At 38.1% G+C, this 20,661-nt stretch overlaps 1 protein-coding gene across 1 annotated transcript in view; it reads left to right on the top strand.

Annotated features, from left to right (window-relative positions):
- Positions 1–525: 525 nt before the first annotated feature.
- LOC122795982 (arrestin domain-containing protein 3-like) overlaps positions 526–20,661 on the top strand; it is a 313,946-nt gene continuing 293,810 nt past the window's right edge. Inside the window, exon 1 of the mRNA XM_044064465.1 lies at positions 526–996. Within this exon, the coding sequence (XP_043920400.1) occupies positions 720–996 (277 nt within the window). The 5' untranslated portion in view covers positions 526–719. The remainder of the gene's footprint in view (positions 997–20,661) is intronic.

A 20,661-nucleotide genomic window follows, 5' to 3' on the forward strand; every position in this document is an offset into this window, starting at 1 on the left:
CTAAAACATCCCGAAAACAGCACTTCTGCATATTCAGTTTTTGTCTGTTGATATATAATTATGCATTATTTGCTTTTATAAGCAGGAGACCCACTGAGCCCACCTGGTCCCCATTAAAGGAGTAATCTGAGATGGTATTTATGGCGTCTGTGTTTCAGAAGTGGAGCTGCCTTCTGATGTTTAACAACAACATTTGAACAGAGACATGTGTGTGTTTTCAGGATAAGCAGTTTCATGAGAACCATCACAGACAGGGTCAAAATAAATACTGAATCTTAGTTATAAAAGGCTGCACTTTGCTAATAAAAGATTTACTGCATACTTACATATTGCTGAATGGTTCAAATGCATTGTTTAATTCAAATATACACAGTTAAGAACAGAAGCAAACCAGCCTAATGGTAGTGAAAGAGTTACACAAGTGTCTGCCTGCAGCTGTTTTGTTGTTCCTGTTGTACTAAGGCAGGCTTGGAAGTATTTGCTATGGGTGTCGGTAGGAGGTATTTAATGCATAAAATTGTCTGTTCTCACGCTTATCTTTTGTGATCCACAGAGCTGTAAAGCAGAGCTGTTTCAGTTGTTGAAAAGCTAGAGCTTACTCTTAGTTATCTCTTTGATTTCATTTGCATTGGTACAGAAAATATATTAAATGTTAAGCAGTTATTATTTTTCAGACTGCCATTAATAGTTTGCCATTATTATTGCATTTTTATTAAATCATGGGTCTTGGGAAAGTGCAAGAAGTCAAGATATGTTTAGATCGTGGACTTGATGGCAATGTTCCAGTCTACTGTAGTGGCGAGTTTGTCACAGGAAAGGTGATTTTAGTGCTCAGTGGAGAAATCAAAGTAAAATACTTAGAAATTCGAGCTAAAGGCAAAGCAAAAGTACGATGGACAGAAACCACACATACTGGAAAAAGAACTCACACTACCACCTACTCAGATGAAGTAGAATTCTTTAATATCAAGTGCATCTTACTAGGGCAAGAAAGAGGTATGGAAATCTACTTTTTTGTTTGTATTGTTTTTATTAATAAGAATGATTGTACTTTTCATACACACTTTGGCAATGCAAGTCCTCAGATTAACATAAAATAGTGTATCCAGTTTTTGTTTTAAATAGTACTAAAGAAAGAAAAGGAAAGAAAATTATAGGTGAAGTCCCCCCCCAAAAAAAAAATACTTTATGAAGTGTCTTGTAAGACAGGTTGGTTAGGGTGGAAAGACATGCATGACAAAATAACTTCACCTGTTGCTATTTCTGTTTTTCTCCTAGTCACACTGACATTTTATTCAGCTTTGTTACCGCAGCCTTTTTAGCTTGATATAGAATCAGGAATACAGTGAATCTATGAATCTGTATGCATGAAAGAAAGGTAACCATATATTGTTTTGAGCAAAGCATGTTTAAACTTATTTTATGACAAACATTCAAATATAATTTAAAGTTGTCTTAAAGTGAGAGAATTTTCAATTCATGAATGACTGACATAAGTCTCTGCCATCATAGTCTTTCTGGCAATGTAAGGAATGTACTGCTTGAATGTAAGTATGTAAATTAGCACAACAGTTCGCTTTTGAATAAGCATGCCTGTGAAATGTGTTCCGAGTCCCTTCTTCCCTTTTGATCCATTATACTCTATCTGGAAGTGCATATTCGATTCACTAATTGCATAATGTTTTTCTTCTTATTTACATTTAATTATATGCAGTGATGCTAGTATATTGTGTATGCACTAGTTCAGTTGCGTTTGCCCTGATGTATTATTTACATTTTTTTTATCTAATCTATAATCTTTTTTATTCTTATTTTGCTGCTGCCTTACCATATACAATAATACCCATGTATTAATTTGGTAGCATACATCTCAAGTGTACTCATTCCAAGGAACATAACATTTCTCATTTTGAGTCTTAAAAAGCACATGCACATGTTCCTGCAATTCCATTTTGAAAGGGTCTGTCACACATTGTGTTGTGATTTTTTTAAGTAATATCAGTTTGATAAGTAATACTTTATCACAGTAATTCGTCAAAAGAGGATTTCATAAGTATAACATACATATTTTAAATGTCCTGTAAGCTTCCTAGATGAAGTAGTAAGTGTTCCACATTTTACCCATTTGTTCAACATTATGAGAGGCAGTGTTCCACATTCGGGACATGGAAGATTGAGAGCTGTGTCAAGTGCGCTCATTGGACTCACAGTCCGTTTTTAGGTGTGACCCAGGAACTGGACTCAATCCTTTATCAGGGCAACCCAGGAGGAACGTTTAAGTGACTTACTCAAAGTCACACAGTAGGCTAATGGGAGATAAAATCAGAACTTGTATCACAGGATCTACAAATTACAGCCTTAACTTTTTGTACCAGCTGCCAGACAAATATGCCATGTTGTATTAAGGGGCTATTGTCTAATTAAGCATTAAAGCATGGGAGGGAGTGAGTAATTTATGTTTTACTTGTGGGGATGTTTGTTTAATAATTGGGGAGAGTTTGTTGTGACAAAATCAGAGCTGCATTAGAACAAATACCTATAGATATATCAAAAACCTATACAAAATTAACATATTTACAAATAATATGTTAATTTTGTATAGGTTTTTGATATATATATAGGTATTTGTTTTTATTACTTTTTAGTCATGGAAGATATGTTTTTATGATCTAATATTTACACACATACTTGCACTATAAGATATTATATAAAAGGGTTTTAGGCATATACATACAGTTTCGAAATGGTTTTTATAACTTTAATACATATAAATTAACATCAACTTCCTTTAAACCTCATGAAGCACTCCTTTATTTTAAATATAAATTTGTTTTACATATACATATTTATTTATATATTTTTATGTAATATAGATTATAATACATCTTACACAACGTGTATAAAAAGCAAAGTAAGCTGGTGTATAAGAGTCAATAAGTGAATATAATGATTTTTACCTGTTGGTAATAATGAAGTTATTATTCAATTTATTAATTAATCAACAGTGTATTTAAGGCAACTGATTATGTTGAATAATGGATTCTGATGAAGTTTTTATGATTAATACGAAAGCGCGCTCAATCCCAGTTCGTTCCTTGTAGCTGTGTTATTATTTGTTCATTAAATATTTGTCCTTGTTTCAACAACGAGTGGTCTATACATTCATGAAACAACAATTTGTGCTGTGGGCTTAAGTACATTCGGTTTTTGATACTTTATCGGAGGGTAGCCCTTTATAGTAAAGCAAGCGGAGGTGTTTTTGGCTTTACATTGATATTACAGTTTCTTAATGCCAGTACTGCATTTGCAGGGGTGCAAGGGAACTGTCCAGGGGAGTGCACAACTTGGCTATGGCTCCATGCTTGGTAGCTGCAGAGATTCTTTCAGTGGTTGCTCCAGACACGCATTCCTCACAAATGTCTAGTATTTACCAGAATATACCAGTTTTGAAATAGAATGACCAGGTGTTATATATTTCTGAGTGCACCCTTTTAAATGTGAATTGCTTATACTTGTGCTTCCATACCAATCATTACATCATCAGTCCATTCCCATGGCCCTGATGATGGAAGTGATGACATCACTAGTGCTGTAACAATTGCTGAATGTATTTGATGGCAAGCAAGCTCAGTGAGGGCCCATAAGAAGCACTTGGCAAATCAATCATTACCATTGCTCAGTAGTGCAACATCAGTCTGAGCTCTAAGGAAAGAGTGTGCACGTGTGTGTGTGTGTGTGTGTGTGTGTGTGTGTGTGTGTGTGTGTGTGTATGGGGGGAGGGGGTTGCACAATTGTCAGCCATAATGCAAAGATCATTCCTAATGAAACATTTTATATGTGAATGTATTTTACTGAAGTTTATTTATCTGATTCATTAAATATGTCTGGAGAACCATCTGAAGACATTTTATTTAGTATAATGCAATTTGGTACCCAGATTTAGTATCAGTGATTAAACTGCTTTGGACTTTTAGAGGTTTGAAAGAACTACACATGAATTTAGATTTTAACCTCTTGATAATACAGATGTGCCAAAGAACTGTCTACAAAAAAAATGCAGAATTTCCTTATATTCAGCTCAATAAGCTCACAAAGCTGGATCTACCAGATTTGAATGTAAGATTTAGGGTCACAGAGGGCTGTGAATGTAGCATGCCTTGATTTCAGCAAGTTTTGTTTTCCGTTACATACAGAATTATGAATAATTAGTCAAATTGTGAGTTGCTTCTAAATGCATGTAGGCACTGATGATGTGGTGGAAAATAATTCTTAGTGGTAAATTGAACTCTGTCACAGAGGGTCCCTTGGAATAAGCAAGCCCACTGGCTATGCAATTCCTTTTCAGGGGTGATACAGGAGAAAAGTATGTTGAAGTAAATTGCTTGAAGTTATGCCACAGACAAATGGAGGTTATGGGAAATAAATCTTGGGACTGCTACAGGGACTGGAAAATGGAGCTGTGGGAATAAAAACCCAGTCTGCTGCAGTGTGTGTGTCTAGTAACATTAAACATCTTCACCAAACTCCCAGATACTCCACAAAAGCTGGTCCTGAGTTTAGTCCTGTGCAATGACTTCATTAGTAGTAGCATGTGAAATAAAGTGAATTCTGTCACACTGCTGCATTGCATTTAGAAATGTAAAGTTGCTCATGAATCCTGGAAACTCTTGATAGCCTCTAACATCATGCTGACATGTTTCATTTTGCCTTTAACTAAGCCTCTGTACTTCTCCACTGTCCCTGATTTTTAGGAATGTCACTGCTTTTGACTCAAATTTACCTCTGTCCCTTTTAATCCCTCCTAAAACTGATGATTTTTGAAGAAAATTATTTGAAGACATTACACTTAAATAATGACAATTAGAGGTATACACTTGTACTTCACAAAAACGTACTACACTGTTGTCAGATCACTATTAGATGTGACGTCTACCCTTTGTACGCCTGTATTTCATGTCCGCTGCTTGTCTGAAGTGGGGCCCACAGTAAGTACTGCATTCCTTCAGCAGGCAGTAATTATTGGAAAAGAATGGAACAGCCCATATCAGATAACATAATGTGAAATCTGAAATGGATAGACATTTTAGCTTTTATTTTAAAGATGCATTTGAAATTGTTCTGTTTTTTACAGCCTCCCACCCCAAGTACTGTTCCTGCCTGTTCTGTACATATATTTTAGCTGTCCAGATTTTTGCAGAATGTCCTGATTTTTCCATTGTACTTTGTCTGTATTTTTTTTTCTTTGCACATCACTGAGGATTGAAGACACTAAAAGATATACATTTGAGTTTCAGACTTCATAACCATCAGAAAATGAATAATAACATATATCTTGTTATTCTAGCAACTTAAAATCAGTCCCGTCAGCATTCTAGTCTGAAATTCTATTCATCCTTCCCAATGCAGAGAAACTACACAGTTGTGGTGGAGGAGTTGTTTGCTGTTCCAGGTGATAAAGTCACAATCTGTAATATATGAATGATCTATTACCTTTATATACATACTGTATGCTGTTGTGACTAAAACAGTGTAAAACATCTGTGTATTTTGTTCTGTTTTTCTTGAATTGTACATACTGCCGTATCTTCTTTCATTGGTATGGGTCTTTGCTAGAAATGGTTTGAAATGGGCATTCCACTAACACAGCTAATAAAGGCAAGTAAAAGGCTTACTTTTGTTTTGTTTTATATTTGTGTTCCAGGGTAGTACACTGATCACACAGATATATGTAGGTACTTCTCAGCCTACATACCTCTCAACTGTCTAGTTTTTTGCAGAATGCCCGGATGTTTACCTCACATTTTGCTCTATTTTGTATAAAATTTTTGCCTTTTCTGTAAGTTAAGTCATTGAGAACTGAAATCACTAAATAATGACATATCTGAGTTTCAGACTTCATATCATTCAGAAAAGGCTTAGCAATGCAAAGCTATTATTCTAACAACGTTCTAAGTTTGTAATAGCAATATTTAAAATATTTCCCTGACTTTAGGCCTTTGTTCCACCATAATTTTAGCTTTGTCCACTTAGAGGTTGAGAGGTATAATCTCAGGTGAAAAAACAAAGAAGGAAAAAGTGGAATACAGAGTTAGTAAGTTGTTAATATAAAAAAAAAGTAACCGTATATAAAAAAAACTGTAAAGTCGCAATTAACAGATGTAGCAACAGTTATGAGAGAAATGCACATTCTACAATTTTTTCAATGATTATATTTCAACTTTACATCATGGTTAAAATGTGGGGTAATGACAGGCAGAGGTCATGGGGGAGGTAAAGTTAGCAGCTGTTAGTACTAGAGTGAGAAAAAGGATAGAGGTTGAGGTATGTGTAAGCTTGGTTTGATTTGGTGTGGAGGAATATTTTAAGCTCTGTTCTGAAGGTGGGGAAGGGAGGTTGTGGAGTGTTGGGGGGGGGGGTGCCATGTTTTAGCAGCAAAGTCTGAGAAAAAGTGGTTAGTGCAGTGTAGCCAGGTTTCTGGGGTTGCAGTGGGCAGTTGTTTGTGAGAAGTATGAGGTTGTAGTGTTTGTATTTAGTATAAAGTGTAACATCTGAGGTTGTAGTGTTTGTGCTTAGTATTAAGTTTGACATCTGAGGTTGTAGTGTTTGTGCTTAGTATAAAGATTGACAGCTAGTGGTGGGAATGAGTTTTGATGGAAAAGTCCGAAGATGGAGTCTAGTAGCATGTCTAAGCTGTGCTGCACTGGGAGCCATTTGGCCTCTTTGAAGATAATGTATTAGTGCTCTTTATAGGGTGAGTTAGTGATGGTGTTAGATTTTGTTTTTAGTGGTTTGTAGTGTGAATGTGTTTTTTTAGAGGCTGTGGCTATTATGGGTCGGTACTCCATATTCGAGTTGGACACAAAGAACTCCTTTGCATATAGTAGCCATGGCTGGGTTAGATAGATAGAATGACATTTTCCCTGCCCAGAAGAGGTTGTTTTTGTTGGTGTGCCACAAAAAGTTGTGATGTTGAGTGACTTTTTTGGTGGTGCCAAATAGACTGCTTTTTATTGTTGTAGGATTAACTATTAGTTTGTGGTTAATAACCACTGAATTGAATGAGTTAAGGTCTTTTTACAGTTGTGCTTCAATTGCCTTCAGTGTACAGGATGAGTTGTAGAGCAGGATGGTCATGAAGTTATTTATTAATGAAAATAGAAAAGAGGATTTAGGATAGAACCTTGTGGTGTTCTCATCAGGACAGGTCTGGGCTGAAAGAAGGAGCAATCTAATAGTATGAAAAATTTGTTTAACAAGTAGTTTTGGAACCAAGTGATGGCTGTATTACAAACGCCAATGTTCTGAAGAGAGAAGGATTAGGTCAGAAGCTATTCTAAGGTCATCAAATATTGCTCTTGTCAACTTACCTTAGTCCATGTTGAGGAGAATGTCAACAGCTAGGCACAAAAGTGCTGTCATTGTACTGTGACCTGTCCAAAACCAATGCTGTTTTAAGGTAATAAGATGGTATTGCTAAATGTAGGTTGAGAGATGGATATAAATGATTTTTTCCATCACCTTTTGTTTTATTTTTAAATATTTGGGATTCAGGGTATGAGATTTGAGTAGCCTTAATTTAAATAATCAGTTGTATTTCTGGTAACATGAAAGCTCACTTCTGAGTGTACAGCTGCAGATATATAAAATACTTAGCATTTTATTTCACCTTCTGCAGTTGTGCACTTGTACAGTAGTGAAAGCATGTGAAAGTGGGTTGGAGCAGGGGGACCTATTACAGAGAAATACAGGAAATGAGCTAAGAGTGTAGCTTTCTGTACATGATTCCTAATACTGATGGGAAGTGACCCGAGATAAGACAGCTGCAAAGGTTTACAGCTGCAATGGTTTTTAACTTGAAGTGGTGTTTGTTGTTCCTAGCAAAACAGTCTTTGGGGTCGGGACACCATGATAACAAAGGTCATGTTGACAGAGGTAAGGCATGCTGAGTGCACATGGGACTGCAGAATTAACTGCTTTTGTAAAAACAGTTATCCTTAGTTTCATCCCTAGATCTGACTGGAAACCCTGTTATACAAAGTGATATGGGAAGAAAGCTTCCCTTTCTTTGCTCAGAGAATTCCAGAAAGAGCTCTCCTTCCTTGTTATCCAATGTTTCTTTCTTAAAATATACTCCATTTGCAACTTCACTATGGAAACTGTATCTGAAGTTGTTGAATGATTACATCCAATTGTTAAGTTCCATAAACAGTTGAAATAACTCCTGCTTAACCACTCCAAATGCATTTGCTTTAGATCCAGCACCATTACTGTCCCACAGCATTCCATGCATTCTTACTGCTGCCATTTCTTTGAGGTCCACTAGCTCTTGTTACTCGTAACTTTAAGATACTGTACCTACTGCAACAACCACACATTTCAGCACATTAGCAACAACAGAAGTTGTGCTTCCACAAATTCTTACACACACACACACACACATACACACACACGCACGCACACACACACACACACACACACACACACACACACACACACACACACACCTAAGCTCAATCCTTCCTCCTGTCATGACTGCACTACTCCAGACAGCACAAGCAGCTCTTATAAATTTAGTGCCACACACCACAAAGCTCCTTTTCAAGCACCTCCTCTTTCTAACTCCTTCCATCTCCATTTTAGACATAATTCGCACCCCTAAAACTTTCTTGATACAATGTTCAACTTCCTCCCCATCCATCTTTACCATATCTAAACTTTCTCTTCTCACCTGGTACATCCAGAAATCATTCCAGCAATAGACTTCACTTACTGCTGTACTACACTTCACTTCCTGCTGTAAATATCTGAGTGTAGAATAGTAAGCGTTTACTATTCTTGTAGAAGAGCCATTATGTAGTGCACAAATAGTATTCCTTCACTAGCGATCAATATGAAGTGCCTTTACTAGTCTATGTACTTCTGTGATAGGAAGATTAGCAACCTTCTGACAACATTGCACTAATTAATCCTACAACTGCTTTTGTACCTTTGATTTTTAACACCTTTATTGAATTATCATGTAAGGCATAGGCAAACGTACATTTCTATAAAGAAAACAAACTATATTAACATATACCCAGTTGCAAACATTATATATATCACATATATTATTTTGTGTATTTATTATCAATTCGACTTTACATAAATTAATTCCTTCCTTCTCATAAACGTCACTTCTCCTCCTCCAAAACATTATTCTTCATGTATTATTCCCACAGTTTCCATGTTTTCTACATAATTTGTGCATACTCTTTTTTTTTTCTAAACATCCCACTCCTAGTTCTTTTGTCTCTGTTGCAATATTCAGTGCTACAAATACAGTTGGTTTAGACTTTGATTTCCATTTTCTACTATGTATTTTTATTTATTTATTTGACATCTGTTGACCAGGAAAGTCTGATTGGGTCAGGAACCAATTTTCAGTGGAGGCCCAGGGAGAAAACCACCACAAAGTATAAAAACATTTAGCAAAAATTCAAGTACAGTGATCATTACCTTTCTGTAGTTTACAAATTACAGGTAGCTTTGTTGATATTTTGGCAGTTGATAATTACTTACAATAGTAATTACTTCAATCAAGAAACATAGTTGGTTTATCTAGTTACAATAATTTTAGGTAGGCTGATAGTACACATTATAATGAAAGTTTGTATACTTTAAAAGGGGTATCTACAAGGGTTTTTAGGTAGACTACAGGTACTTTAGATCTTTGGAAGAAGAGATTAAGAGAAAGTAAAGGTTTAGCTAAAGTACTTTAGTAAGACTAACAGCTAATTTGAAGAGAGACATGGGGGCGCTAGGGGGAGCTAGACTGATTGGAACAAGGCTTGCTAATTTGATTTGGAATAGAGGCAGATGCTTGTATCATGCTTGTGTTTTTTTTTTTTTTTTTAGCATGAGCATGAAATTCTTGCAGTCTGTTACTGTCCTGATGCTGCTTGGAAGGGCTACTAATTATTTTTTTGGCAGGCATCAAAATTAAATTTAACTAGGCCTTACAATGTCTAGGCAATTCAGATCCTATATCCCAGCTCAAAAAATTGTTAGTTGTACCCATTTGCTTATCCAGTGCTTCTGACAGAGTACTCTGTAGGGATTTTTTAAAGACTGCCAACTCATTACACTCCCAAAACATGTGTTCCGAGTTACCTCTTTCTTCCCCATCACACCTCCAACATTTGCCATCTACCTGAGGAAAAATTCTTTGAAGCCTGCTTGGGGTATACAAATACCTGTTCAAACACTTGTAAACAAATTCCTAAATCTTCTAGACTTTTTCATATTTGGGAGCCATACATATGTCCTCCCATTGTTTCCTTGAGAATTAATTATCCAGTCTCTCTTCCCAATATTTTCTAACCTCCTCTGATTGATTCCTATAGTTATCATGCAGTATTCTATATGCCCTACTAATTATCCCTTTTTAACAGCTGCTTCTGTTCTAGATGCAATTAAAATATCTACCAGAGCAGGTCTTTCACTTAAGTTTCCTCTATCCCTTTATTTTTGCCTATACCCAGATATCAGTCCCTAATATAAAAGGCAATCTGTAGCCTGCAGTCCACATGTCTTCTTGGCTTCTTCCCATTCTATTACCTTTCCATCTCTAGTTATTTACCCCAAGTACCTTGGTTCCTTTGCCAGTTTTATCCAGTAAATTCCAGACCTTTTTTTGCCTATTCTCTTTACCCCTAATTGCAGTCATCCCTATTGTCAAAATCTCCTTTCTTATGTTGGCTTAATTCTCAGCATACATTTTGCTACTTTATGAATATAATATTCTGTGTTTCTGTTATTTTAAGGATCTGTGTTCAAAATCTTACTATCTCCTTATTTCTTGAATTCTTCCACGCTTCATTATCATCATCATCCCTTTGCACTTTAAATTATAGCTTTCTGCTTGTACTATGTATATGAACCTTAATTGTTGCTCTAAAATATTCCTTCAAATCAGGTACTCCTATTCCATTTTGTTTTATTGGAAGGATCCACTTACCCCTTGTCCTTTTCCTATCCCAGATGAAATCCTCTAACTCTTTACTAATTAGGGCTCACAACTTCTCTGGCTGATTAAAATGTGCCTGTCCTATATATAAATGTAAAAGGAGTATAAAAACATTTTCACTGCTTGTGTCTTGATATCCATATCCACAAACAGTTTCTCATTTTTTATATTATATTTTGGTTAGTCTCTTCTCACATAGCTTTAGCTTCCATAACACAATCCGTTTTAATCTATATTCCTTAATACTTCATTTTATTGAGTCCCCATAAATATGAGCATTGCTGGATCAATTCATGTGTGGCTAAATAGTTTGTAGCAGTAGGCTTTGTTTTATGTTCATTAATTTTATATCCCAAAAAACACTTGCAACTGTCTCAAGATGTTCCACTACAATGAGATGTCCTTCTCTGGTTTTTATCAGGTACAAAATAATCTTATCTGCAAATGAAGCCAATTTTTCTTGTGTATCCAGTTATATCCTTGAATTTCTGAATTCCTCATTTTCTTTGCCATTGCCTTTAAATATAAAGCAAATAGCAAAAGGGAAAGAGGACACCCCTTGTGTTTTCTCTAACTACTTTTGTATCTTTTTGTTTTACTGTTTCTTAAGGCAAATTATGTTTATTCAATGTATTTAATTACCCTGTATCATTATTTTATCTGGTGGTAAACCCTGGGCTGTGCCTGGAAATAGCACACTTACACCAGTGCTCTACTGCAGTCAACAAACAGACAAACCAACAAAAATAGTCTGGATCTGTGTATCCGAGACAGAAAAAAATAGTTATTTCTTTCATGGTGGCTTGTGTAACTCCTCCGTGACATCTGTCTGGAAGGCTGAAAGGTGCAGTTTCCTACAGACATATTAAAAGAGAAAGTTTGGAACTAATCCTCATCCCATAGAGAGCTGAGAAGTAGTTTTATAATTTCCTAAGAATGCTGTGTTAAATTGCATCAGGTTTCACTGATTTGATGGGTTAGTAGTCCCTAAACAACACATTTTTAAGTAATATTTAACACTGCAGTAATATATTTTGTAGGATGTTGTAGTATGGTGTTAAATCTGCTCCTGCTGTTAGCTTCCATCAGTGCTGATGGGGAAATCAGATACTATGTGGAGTCTACTGCCACTTATTTCTGTTGCTTTCATAGACACGCACACACACACACACACACACACACACACACACACACACACACACACACACACACACACACACACACACACACACACACACACACACACACACACACACACTTTGTTGATACTAGTGCAGACAGAGCATTTCTGTAGGATATTTCAGGTTCATGCATGTGGCATTTACATATTGTGTGTTATGCATTTTATGGGGGGTTGGCACTAACAAATTCATGGAAATTATTTTTTCTCATTTTTTTAACTTCGCTTTCATAAAACAAAATGAGAACTTGGTTTGAAGGGCAGGTAGTTGCTTATAATAAAAACAAGTGTAATTTGTGCCAGCTGCAAGCTGGGAGAGGATATATAACTTCACATGTGATTTGTAACAGATGCAAGTTGGGAGAACAAATGCATGTGAAAACCTTTGGAAGAAAAAAATCACTTTGCATATACATCAGTGTTGCATTTGATCATCCAAGGGAAACTGTTTCTCCTGTTGTGATATATTTGATGGCTGACCTATTGCTGGCTGTGTTCCACCTGTTGCCATCTGTGTTGAGAAGAGCATCTGCAAAGTTTTGCAGCAGCATTCATGCTTGTCAGATTTAGGCTTTGGGGGGTAAGGTGAAGGCTGCTAAACTAAGTATTTAACATTCTGTTAGTGTAGCAGTATTCTTTATTGGCAAAATCTTTATAGCATTTTAAGAGAGAAATTTGTATGCATTTTGCATCAGTTTTGAAACTCTGGTGTTAAACTTGCTTCTCTGAATAGTTTTACCACACAGTCTTACTGAAAGTGGGAGTGGTTATGCTATCGGGTATACACATTTCTTTATAATTAACTGTCCAGATTTTTGGCTAGATGTGTAGGCTGAGAGGTATGGTATGGATTATTGTTGTTTGCCTCCCAGCTAGTGTATTTCCAAGAAAGGTTATATATTTTCATTGTATAGTTTGCTGTGTTTTTTGTCAATGGCCTGAGTCTTAAGTGAAAATGGACAGGTTAGGGTCTGTCTGCCCACCTGCTTCACAAAATTAACTAAATAAGTAGATACATACATACATAAATAATGCACCCTTAATTATTTATTTAAGTCCTTTGTGTTGAAAATGACCTAATTAATAATTCCCAAAATGTCTACATTATTAAATGAATGTTTTCATTAGATCCATCCTGCTGGCATGGGTAGGCTGAATTCCTTCATGGCTTGTTTCTTCTTTGGAGCTCATGATTAACATAATATTGTCTTTATCAATTCTTGCAAATTTTATTTATTGGGGTACATTTGCCTTAAAAGTATACAGTTAAGAGAGGTAGCTTAAAATATATCGTGTACAATTGTTTCAACAAATAAGAGAGAATGAGAAGTGGATAGCTAGTGAAATATGTTTTAGCTTGCTTTTGTTATTGTCATACTTCTCAACCTCTTAGCATAAGAAATCTGTACAAAGGCCCAAAAACAGTGACAGATTTTAAGTACTGCTCTTATAAACTCTGAAATGTGGAAGAATAACAGGATTTGCATTACCATGCATATTCTGAAAGATATGAAATCTTAAACTCAAATGTGTACCATTATTTAGTGACTTCATTCCTGAGATCATCCTAGTGATTTGCCAGAAAACCACAAATGTTATAAGGAACAGATCAAAATATTAAGCAAAAATCTGGACAGTTGAGAGGTATGACATTGTTGGTTCATGGTAAAAACCCGAACGCCAGACAAATAGGGTTTGAATACTCCCACTGCCAACAAATGTAATCCCAAATAAACAAGGGACAAGGAGCTATGATTCTTGGAGCTGCTCAGCTGTCCACAAATAGGTCTGTTACTTACCAGGGTGATGATGTCTTGAGTCACACCACTGGCACCCAACATGCTAAAATAGAAAAGGTGCACACAAATCTAATTCTTTATCCAATTCACTAAAGGCAACCTCAAAAGTGTATGAAGAAAGTATCCTGCTGCCATGGTTATAGGCTTACCATATCCACACCCAGACTAAGACCACAAACTGACTGATGAGTCTTTGGTCTAGACCCCCAAAGTCTTTCTTCTTTACTGTCTCTTTGAACATCATTGCCTTCAGTGCCCCTTATCCATGATAAATGCCCTTCAAATGTATTACTGCATTCATGTGCACTCATTCGTGTGTGTGTGTGTGTACACACACACACACACACACATACACTTACACATACACACACACACACACACACACACACACACACACACACACACACACACACACACACACACACACACACACACAAGCATACACAATTACCAGGTAAGGCTAGTGGAATTTACCATGGTAGGGTTGTTCTGACTCCACCCTTGATTGGGTTAGGGACTCACCAACTACCATGCCAGTCTTGATCAAAAAGCAATAAAATTATAGAAAATATGTTGCTGGTAGTGTGCAAAGCAGTGTGTTTCATAGGTGAATGCTGTAGCTTGGTAGCCAACATTGTTACATAATACCTGTTTATCAAATAAGAAATAACGCATCAATAAATATCTGACATAAAACCTTAAAAAAAGAAGGAATGTATCCGAGGGCTTGAGATTTGTATTTTTCAGATTGTAACTGCTTGATGTCATTTCTTTCTCTGTCACTAAGTTGATTGAAAGAGTTAGGATACCTCTAGGGTTCTTAAAGTGTTTATTGCATGTTTACTCTCTACTTTCTTTGCTTGGCACTGTCCTTATTAAATTCCTGTAGTCTTTCTTTATATAAACTCTTGTGCAGACCATGGGTCATTTGTTTCCTTCCTTTGACTGTATCTGTTCTATGTCTAAGAATGGTGAGATCTTACAAACTGTCTGTTATGGTATGGTAACTCCTCTTTATGTACTGTTATTTTAATCTGCTATCCTTCCTTGTTAATCTTTCGCTTGCAGGCTTACTTTATGTCATGTCATGTATTCATCCTCAGGTGCTTCTTCGTCTGTTTTTTTTTTTTCTACTTTTACTTTAAATGTTTTGTCCTCTCATGGGTTTCTAATGACTGTATGCATTATTCTGCAATGTTTTGCATTAAATATAAGTATGCTGTGCTTTAGACAATTCTTCAGATTTCAAGTCTTTTTTTTTTATACTTTTATTCATATTCTGTCTGTACTGTTGCTTATCTTTACACTGCGGTGGTTGTGCTGTGGTAGCGTTGTTGCCTCATAATGTTGTCCTGTTCGATTCTCAGCTAGAGCATCTTCTGTGTGGAGACATGCGTGAATGGCGTACCTTCGTTGAAGGTTGTGCATCAGGGCTGTCAACTCGGCACATAAAAATCTACTGCCAATTATTAGCGGACCAGAGTTCCACTGTGGCGACCCCTAACTGAGAAAAGCCGAAAGACACAACAACAACTGTTGCTTATCTTTGTGTCAACAGCAAAAAGTCAACATTTTCGTGTCAGACCTTTTGTAGGGTCACTTATGATGACAATGAAAAGCATCTCCCCTAGTGCTGACCACTGTGTTGCCCTCTTGCTATGAATGCTTCATGAGAGAAGAGTTTATTTTTCACCTGGTGTGTCCTACTGCTTAGTATTGTGCCTATTGCTTAATTAATTCTAACTCATACTACACCTTAAGACTCACCCAAAGTTTTATCAGCTTGTTCACTGATCTGTTGTGTGGTACCAATTCAGATGCTCTGTTAAAGCAGAGGTGTGTCATGTCGATATCTACAGCATCTTTCTGCTGTAATACACAATTCTTCATCAGCCATCATATCCTGAAGCCATATTGCCTTGGATTATGTACCTCACTAACTTCTAGGTTATTATAAAATCCATTCCTCAAACTGATATTAGTCCGAGAGGTTCACATTTCTCTACTCTGTCTTGCTTCCACTCTTTTTTAAAGGGGATTCACATTTGCCATCTTTGTGTTCTAAAACTTTACATCTTCCCTTGATTTAGTAAAACTGTGAGTCAGTCCTCCACTCAGTTCTTTAAGAATTTTGGAATGGCACTCTAACCATCATAACTAGGAAATTGCTAGGTTGCTTTAACTGATAGCAGATATGGAAAAGAGTGAAAATTCATTTCTGCAAGTTTGTACAATCTCAAGTTAGTTTATAGTTTAAATACACACGCATGCGCAATTGCACACACACACACACACACACACACACACACACACACACACACACACACACACACACACACACACACACAAATATGTTAATGGCAAGAATATTCTTTCAATTGCTTGTTTGGGCAAAGCAGTGATTTGGTGAGTTGTTTAATTTAATCGTTTCTTCACTGAAATATATCCTGGTGTATTTAAACAGATCACACCAAAGTGGGGGTTAGAGTTTGCTCTTTTTTCCACTGTTGTGAAACCTTACAGTTGCTCTATTTAAGTTGTGTGAGAGTGCAAACTTGGCTAAATGTGTTTGCCTGTTTATTTATTTCTTTAAAATGGGGTTGCCAGGGTAGAGCACTGATCACAAGTGATGAATTTCAGTGTCAACCCAGCTTTGCAAAGAAAGTAAGCCCAGAAATTAGTAGTTTATTGGCCATTTTGGGCTAATTTCTCTCTCTTTCATTTCCCCGCTATAAAACCTGCATTAGCGTGGTTTTGCATGCTGGGCAGCGCCAGTTAGCCAGCGTATAACTATTCCCGGCTCCACAAAGTCTACTCTTCAATTTTTCCCTTGGAACTAGACAACCTTTTAACTTAAGCACTCAAACCATTCACTTCTCAACCCAGCACTTGCTCAAAACTCATAGCAAGCACTAATAAACCTTAGCACTAGACCCCCCCCCCTATACTGTAGAGAAGGACAAGGCTCTCTATTCGACCTTACCAGCCAATTAGTAAAACAGCACACTGTACCTATCCAGGCATGTCCAAAGGGCAGTTTTAGGTGTACTTTCCGGTCCAACTGGTGAATCTGGGCAGTTTGAGGCAGTGTTACAACTGCCTCATGTACACAGACATCCCTCTCCTCCTACCACCAAACATTAATACATGCGAGAGATGCAATTATACAGCCAAATTGAAGGCTAAGCTCTCTCAACTTAAGACTGGACCAGACAGTCACGAGGAGAAGGGAATTACTTGCATCACACCACCAGTCTCACATAGACCTATGAAATCAGCACTGGCAAAAAACACACATAAATACATGAAAACATACTCAGAGGCTCTAAATAAAAATCTGCAAAAGCAACAGAAACCTTCAAAGCAGACATTCAAGAAACCTCCACCCCCCAACACAAACCACGAAACACATACTTCACAAAACCAGTGTGCCATGCAATCACAGCCCTTAATGCAAAATAATATACCCAACACACTAGTAATAGGTGACTCTATAGTCAGGCACACTGATGTCCCACTCACTAGGCTGAACAAGGAGAAGGTTACTGTTAGCTGCCTTTCTGGTGCCAGGATCCGCTACATAACACAAACACTCAGGTAACTCCAGAGTAAGTACAAATATGACTCTGTCATTGTCCATGTTGGTGTGAATGACCTGAGCCATACCTCCCTGGACTACATGAAAAGAGACATGTAAGAGCTCTCTGATCATGTAGCCCAGGCTGGTATGACCCTGACCCTGAGTAGCATCCTGCCCTCACCAAGAATGATACCATTGTATAAAGAAATAATTATCAATTTCGACAATTGGCTAAGCTTCTGGTGTCATTCAAAGGGATCCAGTGTCTCTCAGCCTGGGATGACATGCTCGACAAGCTATGGTGCTTCACTAGAGATGGCTTGCACCTGTCACCCTTATGGTTTCGAATACTGGCCAAGGCTCTTTCCACCCCCATAGTGCCTTTTTTAGGCAAGGCTCAAAGGACAAGCCCACCACCATAAATAGCACAGGTAACAAAAAACTGAGGCTAATGCTACTCAATGCCAGAAGTCTAAACCTCAAAATGCACACACTCAAGGCACTCCTCAGTATGGAGAAAATAGATATATGTGCAGCAACAGAAACCTGGTTTAAGGCTCCAGAGAGCACCCTAGCACTACCAGGCTACAACTCGTACCATACATTTTTGCCACAAAACCCAGACTGAAATACAAAAGACGGGGGCATATCCATATTAATCAAGGATACCCACACCTCCAGTTTAGTGGCACAGCACAATGCTTCAGAGATCATCCACGTGCAACTAACAATGGGCATAACTGCAACTCAAATTGTAGCTTGCTACAGATCACCCACCATGTCCCAGGACCCCCATTCCGCATTTCTGGAAACACTGGGAAATGTAAAGGTCCTACTAAACACTTTGATATTGGGTGATTTCAATTACCCAAACATTAACTGGGAGAACTACTCAAGTACTAACTCCCTTGCCCAACATTTCCTAGAATTTGTAAACTCAAATGCCCTGGATCAACTGGTCAACACCCCCACCAGAGGTGACAACATATTGGACCTGGTCATCATCAACATGGGGACCAGTGTTCCACACTGGAGGTCAACCCCTTGCTGGTTAGATCTGACCATAAACTAATCACTCTGGATATCCACATTCCGCCCCCACCCCCGGTCAAAGAAACCACCATGAAATTTTTTTCAGAAGCAAACTTCGCATTACTTAAGACCGAGGTGGAAAGTTTCAAATCCCCCATGCTAAAGGATAATGCTGCCCGAGCTGCAAAATCCTTTACTAATGCAGTCTACGGGCACCTACAAGAATGCATGGATCATGCTATCCCAAGCAAAACCAAGACTCACTCCTCCAAGAAAAGGAAACCAGTATGGTGGACCCCTGCCATAAACAAGCTGTACAATAGAATAAGGAAAGTAGTACAGAAAAGAGTAAAATCCCAAGAAGGGAAGACATCCCTGATCTGTATCAGCAAGAAACTATGATCCCTCATAAAGTCATCCAAGGCTAGCTTCAAAAGAGAAATTGCCAAGGACTCCAAAGATAACCACAAGGCATTCTTTAGCTATGTCAAGAATCTAAGTGGCAATTCTCAGATCTGCTCGGAGTTAGTGCAGAATGGCACAAAATACACTGAACCAACCAATATCGCCAACAACCTGGCAGACAGGTTCAGTGCAAACTTCACCCCCCTCTCACCCCCAAAAGGGCCCATAACCATACCAGAAGAATGTAGTGTCCTTGAAATCAGACACTCAGGTTAAAACAGCCCTCTCCAAAGCCAAAAACATAGCATCAATGGGATGGGACAGTGTCCCAGGCTGTGTCCTACATGAGCTCAAAGATGAACTAACCTTTCACCTAAACACACTGTTCAAACTCAGCCTCTCCACAAGCTACATGCCCATAGAGTGGTGTACAGCAACAGTTATTCCACTCCACAGAGGTGGATCCACAACAGACCCCAGGAACATGGAGCACATCATCATGGATCTCCTTAACAGAGATATTGGGAATCATGCCTCCTAAACCTGGTGGATTTCTTTGAGACAGTTACCAAGGCTATAGATGAGGGAAAGGTGGTCCACACAGCCTACCTAGACCTCGCAAAGGCCTTCGACATGATTCCCCATTCTGGTATTATAGACAAGCTCACCAACCTGAACATAAACCCCTACATCACAAGATGGGTTGCCAACTGGCTCATGGACAGAACCCACATGGTAAGAGTTGTTGGAGCTAGGTCTGACTCTAAACCGGTTACAAGTGGCGTTCCCCAGGGCTCAGTCCTAGGACCTCTCCTTTTCGGCATATACTGGTATAGGTAAGCACAGGAGGACTATGGCTGACCAAATTCGCAGATGACTGCAAACTAGGGGCTATAATTGACTCTCTGGCTGACACAGACATCCTCCAAAAGGGTCTCACTGAGACAGATACCTGGTGTCAAAACCATGGCCTCAAGCTGAATGCCAAAAAGTGCATAGTCATCCCTTTTGGGAAAAACAAAGTACCCACAAACTACCATATAGGTGGTAGCCCCCTAAATACGGAAGATGTAATAAGGGATATGGGGACCCAAGTAGATAGTAATCTCTTCTTTGATAATCACATTGCCAAAGTGGTTAGAAAATCCTTCTATGTGGCCCACCTAATCACAAAAGGGTTTCATCCAGATCAAAAGAGGTCATTGTGCCCCATCTATGCATCACTCATCAGACCCATCATAGAGTACAACGCCCCATTTGGGATGTACCTTACAAGACATGTGCAACAGCTGGAAAGACCACAGAAGTACCTCACCAAGAGGATCACTGGCCTCAAACAGATGCCCTATGCAGCTCAACTGTAGAAACTCGAGCCGTATTTGGTTGCATACTGCCTACTCAGAGGTGATCTCTGCCTGACATACAAGGCCATGTCCAACCTGGAATTGATAGACATGCTCCACCTAAAGAAAACCATATCCCCTCAAGCCACACGCTCTAGAGATCTAAACCTCACCACAACAATAAATAGGACATGCTGGAGGGATAGATTCTTGTCCCAGAGACTTCCCATGCTCTGGAACAAGATTCCAATCTACATTGGGCAGAGTTCCTTACTAGCACTCTTCAATAGAAACCTTGACGAGTGGATGGGAAACAG

This window comes from Protopterus annectens, chromosome 2.part2 (assembly GCF_019279795.1).
Source record: "Protopterus annectens isolate FY-2018-M chromosome 2.part2, PAN1.0, whole genome shotgun sequence".
Taxonomy (NCBI): domain Eukaryota; kingdom Metazoa; phylum Chordata; order Ceratodontiformes; family Protopteridae; genus Protopterus; species Protopterus annectens.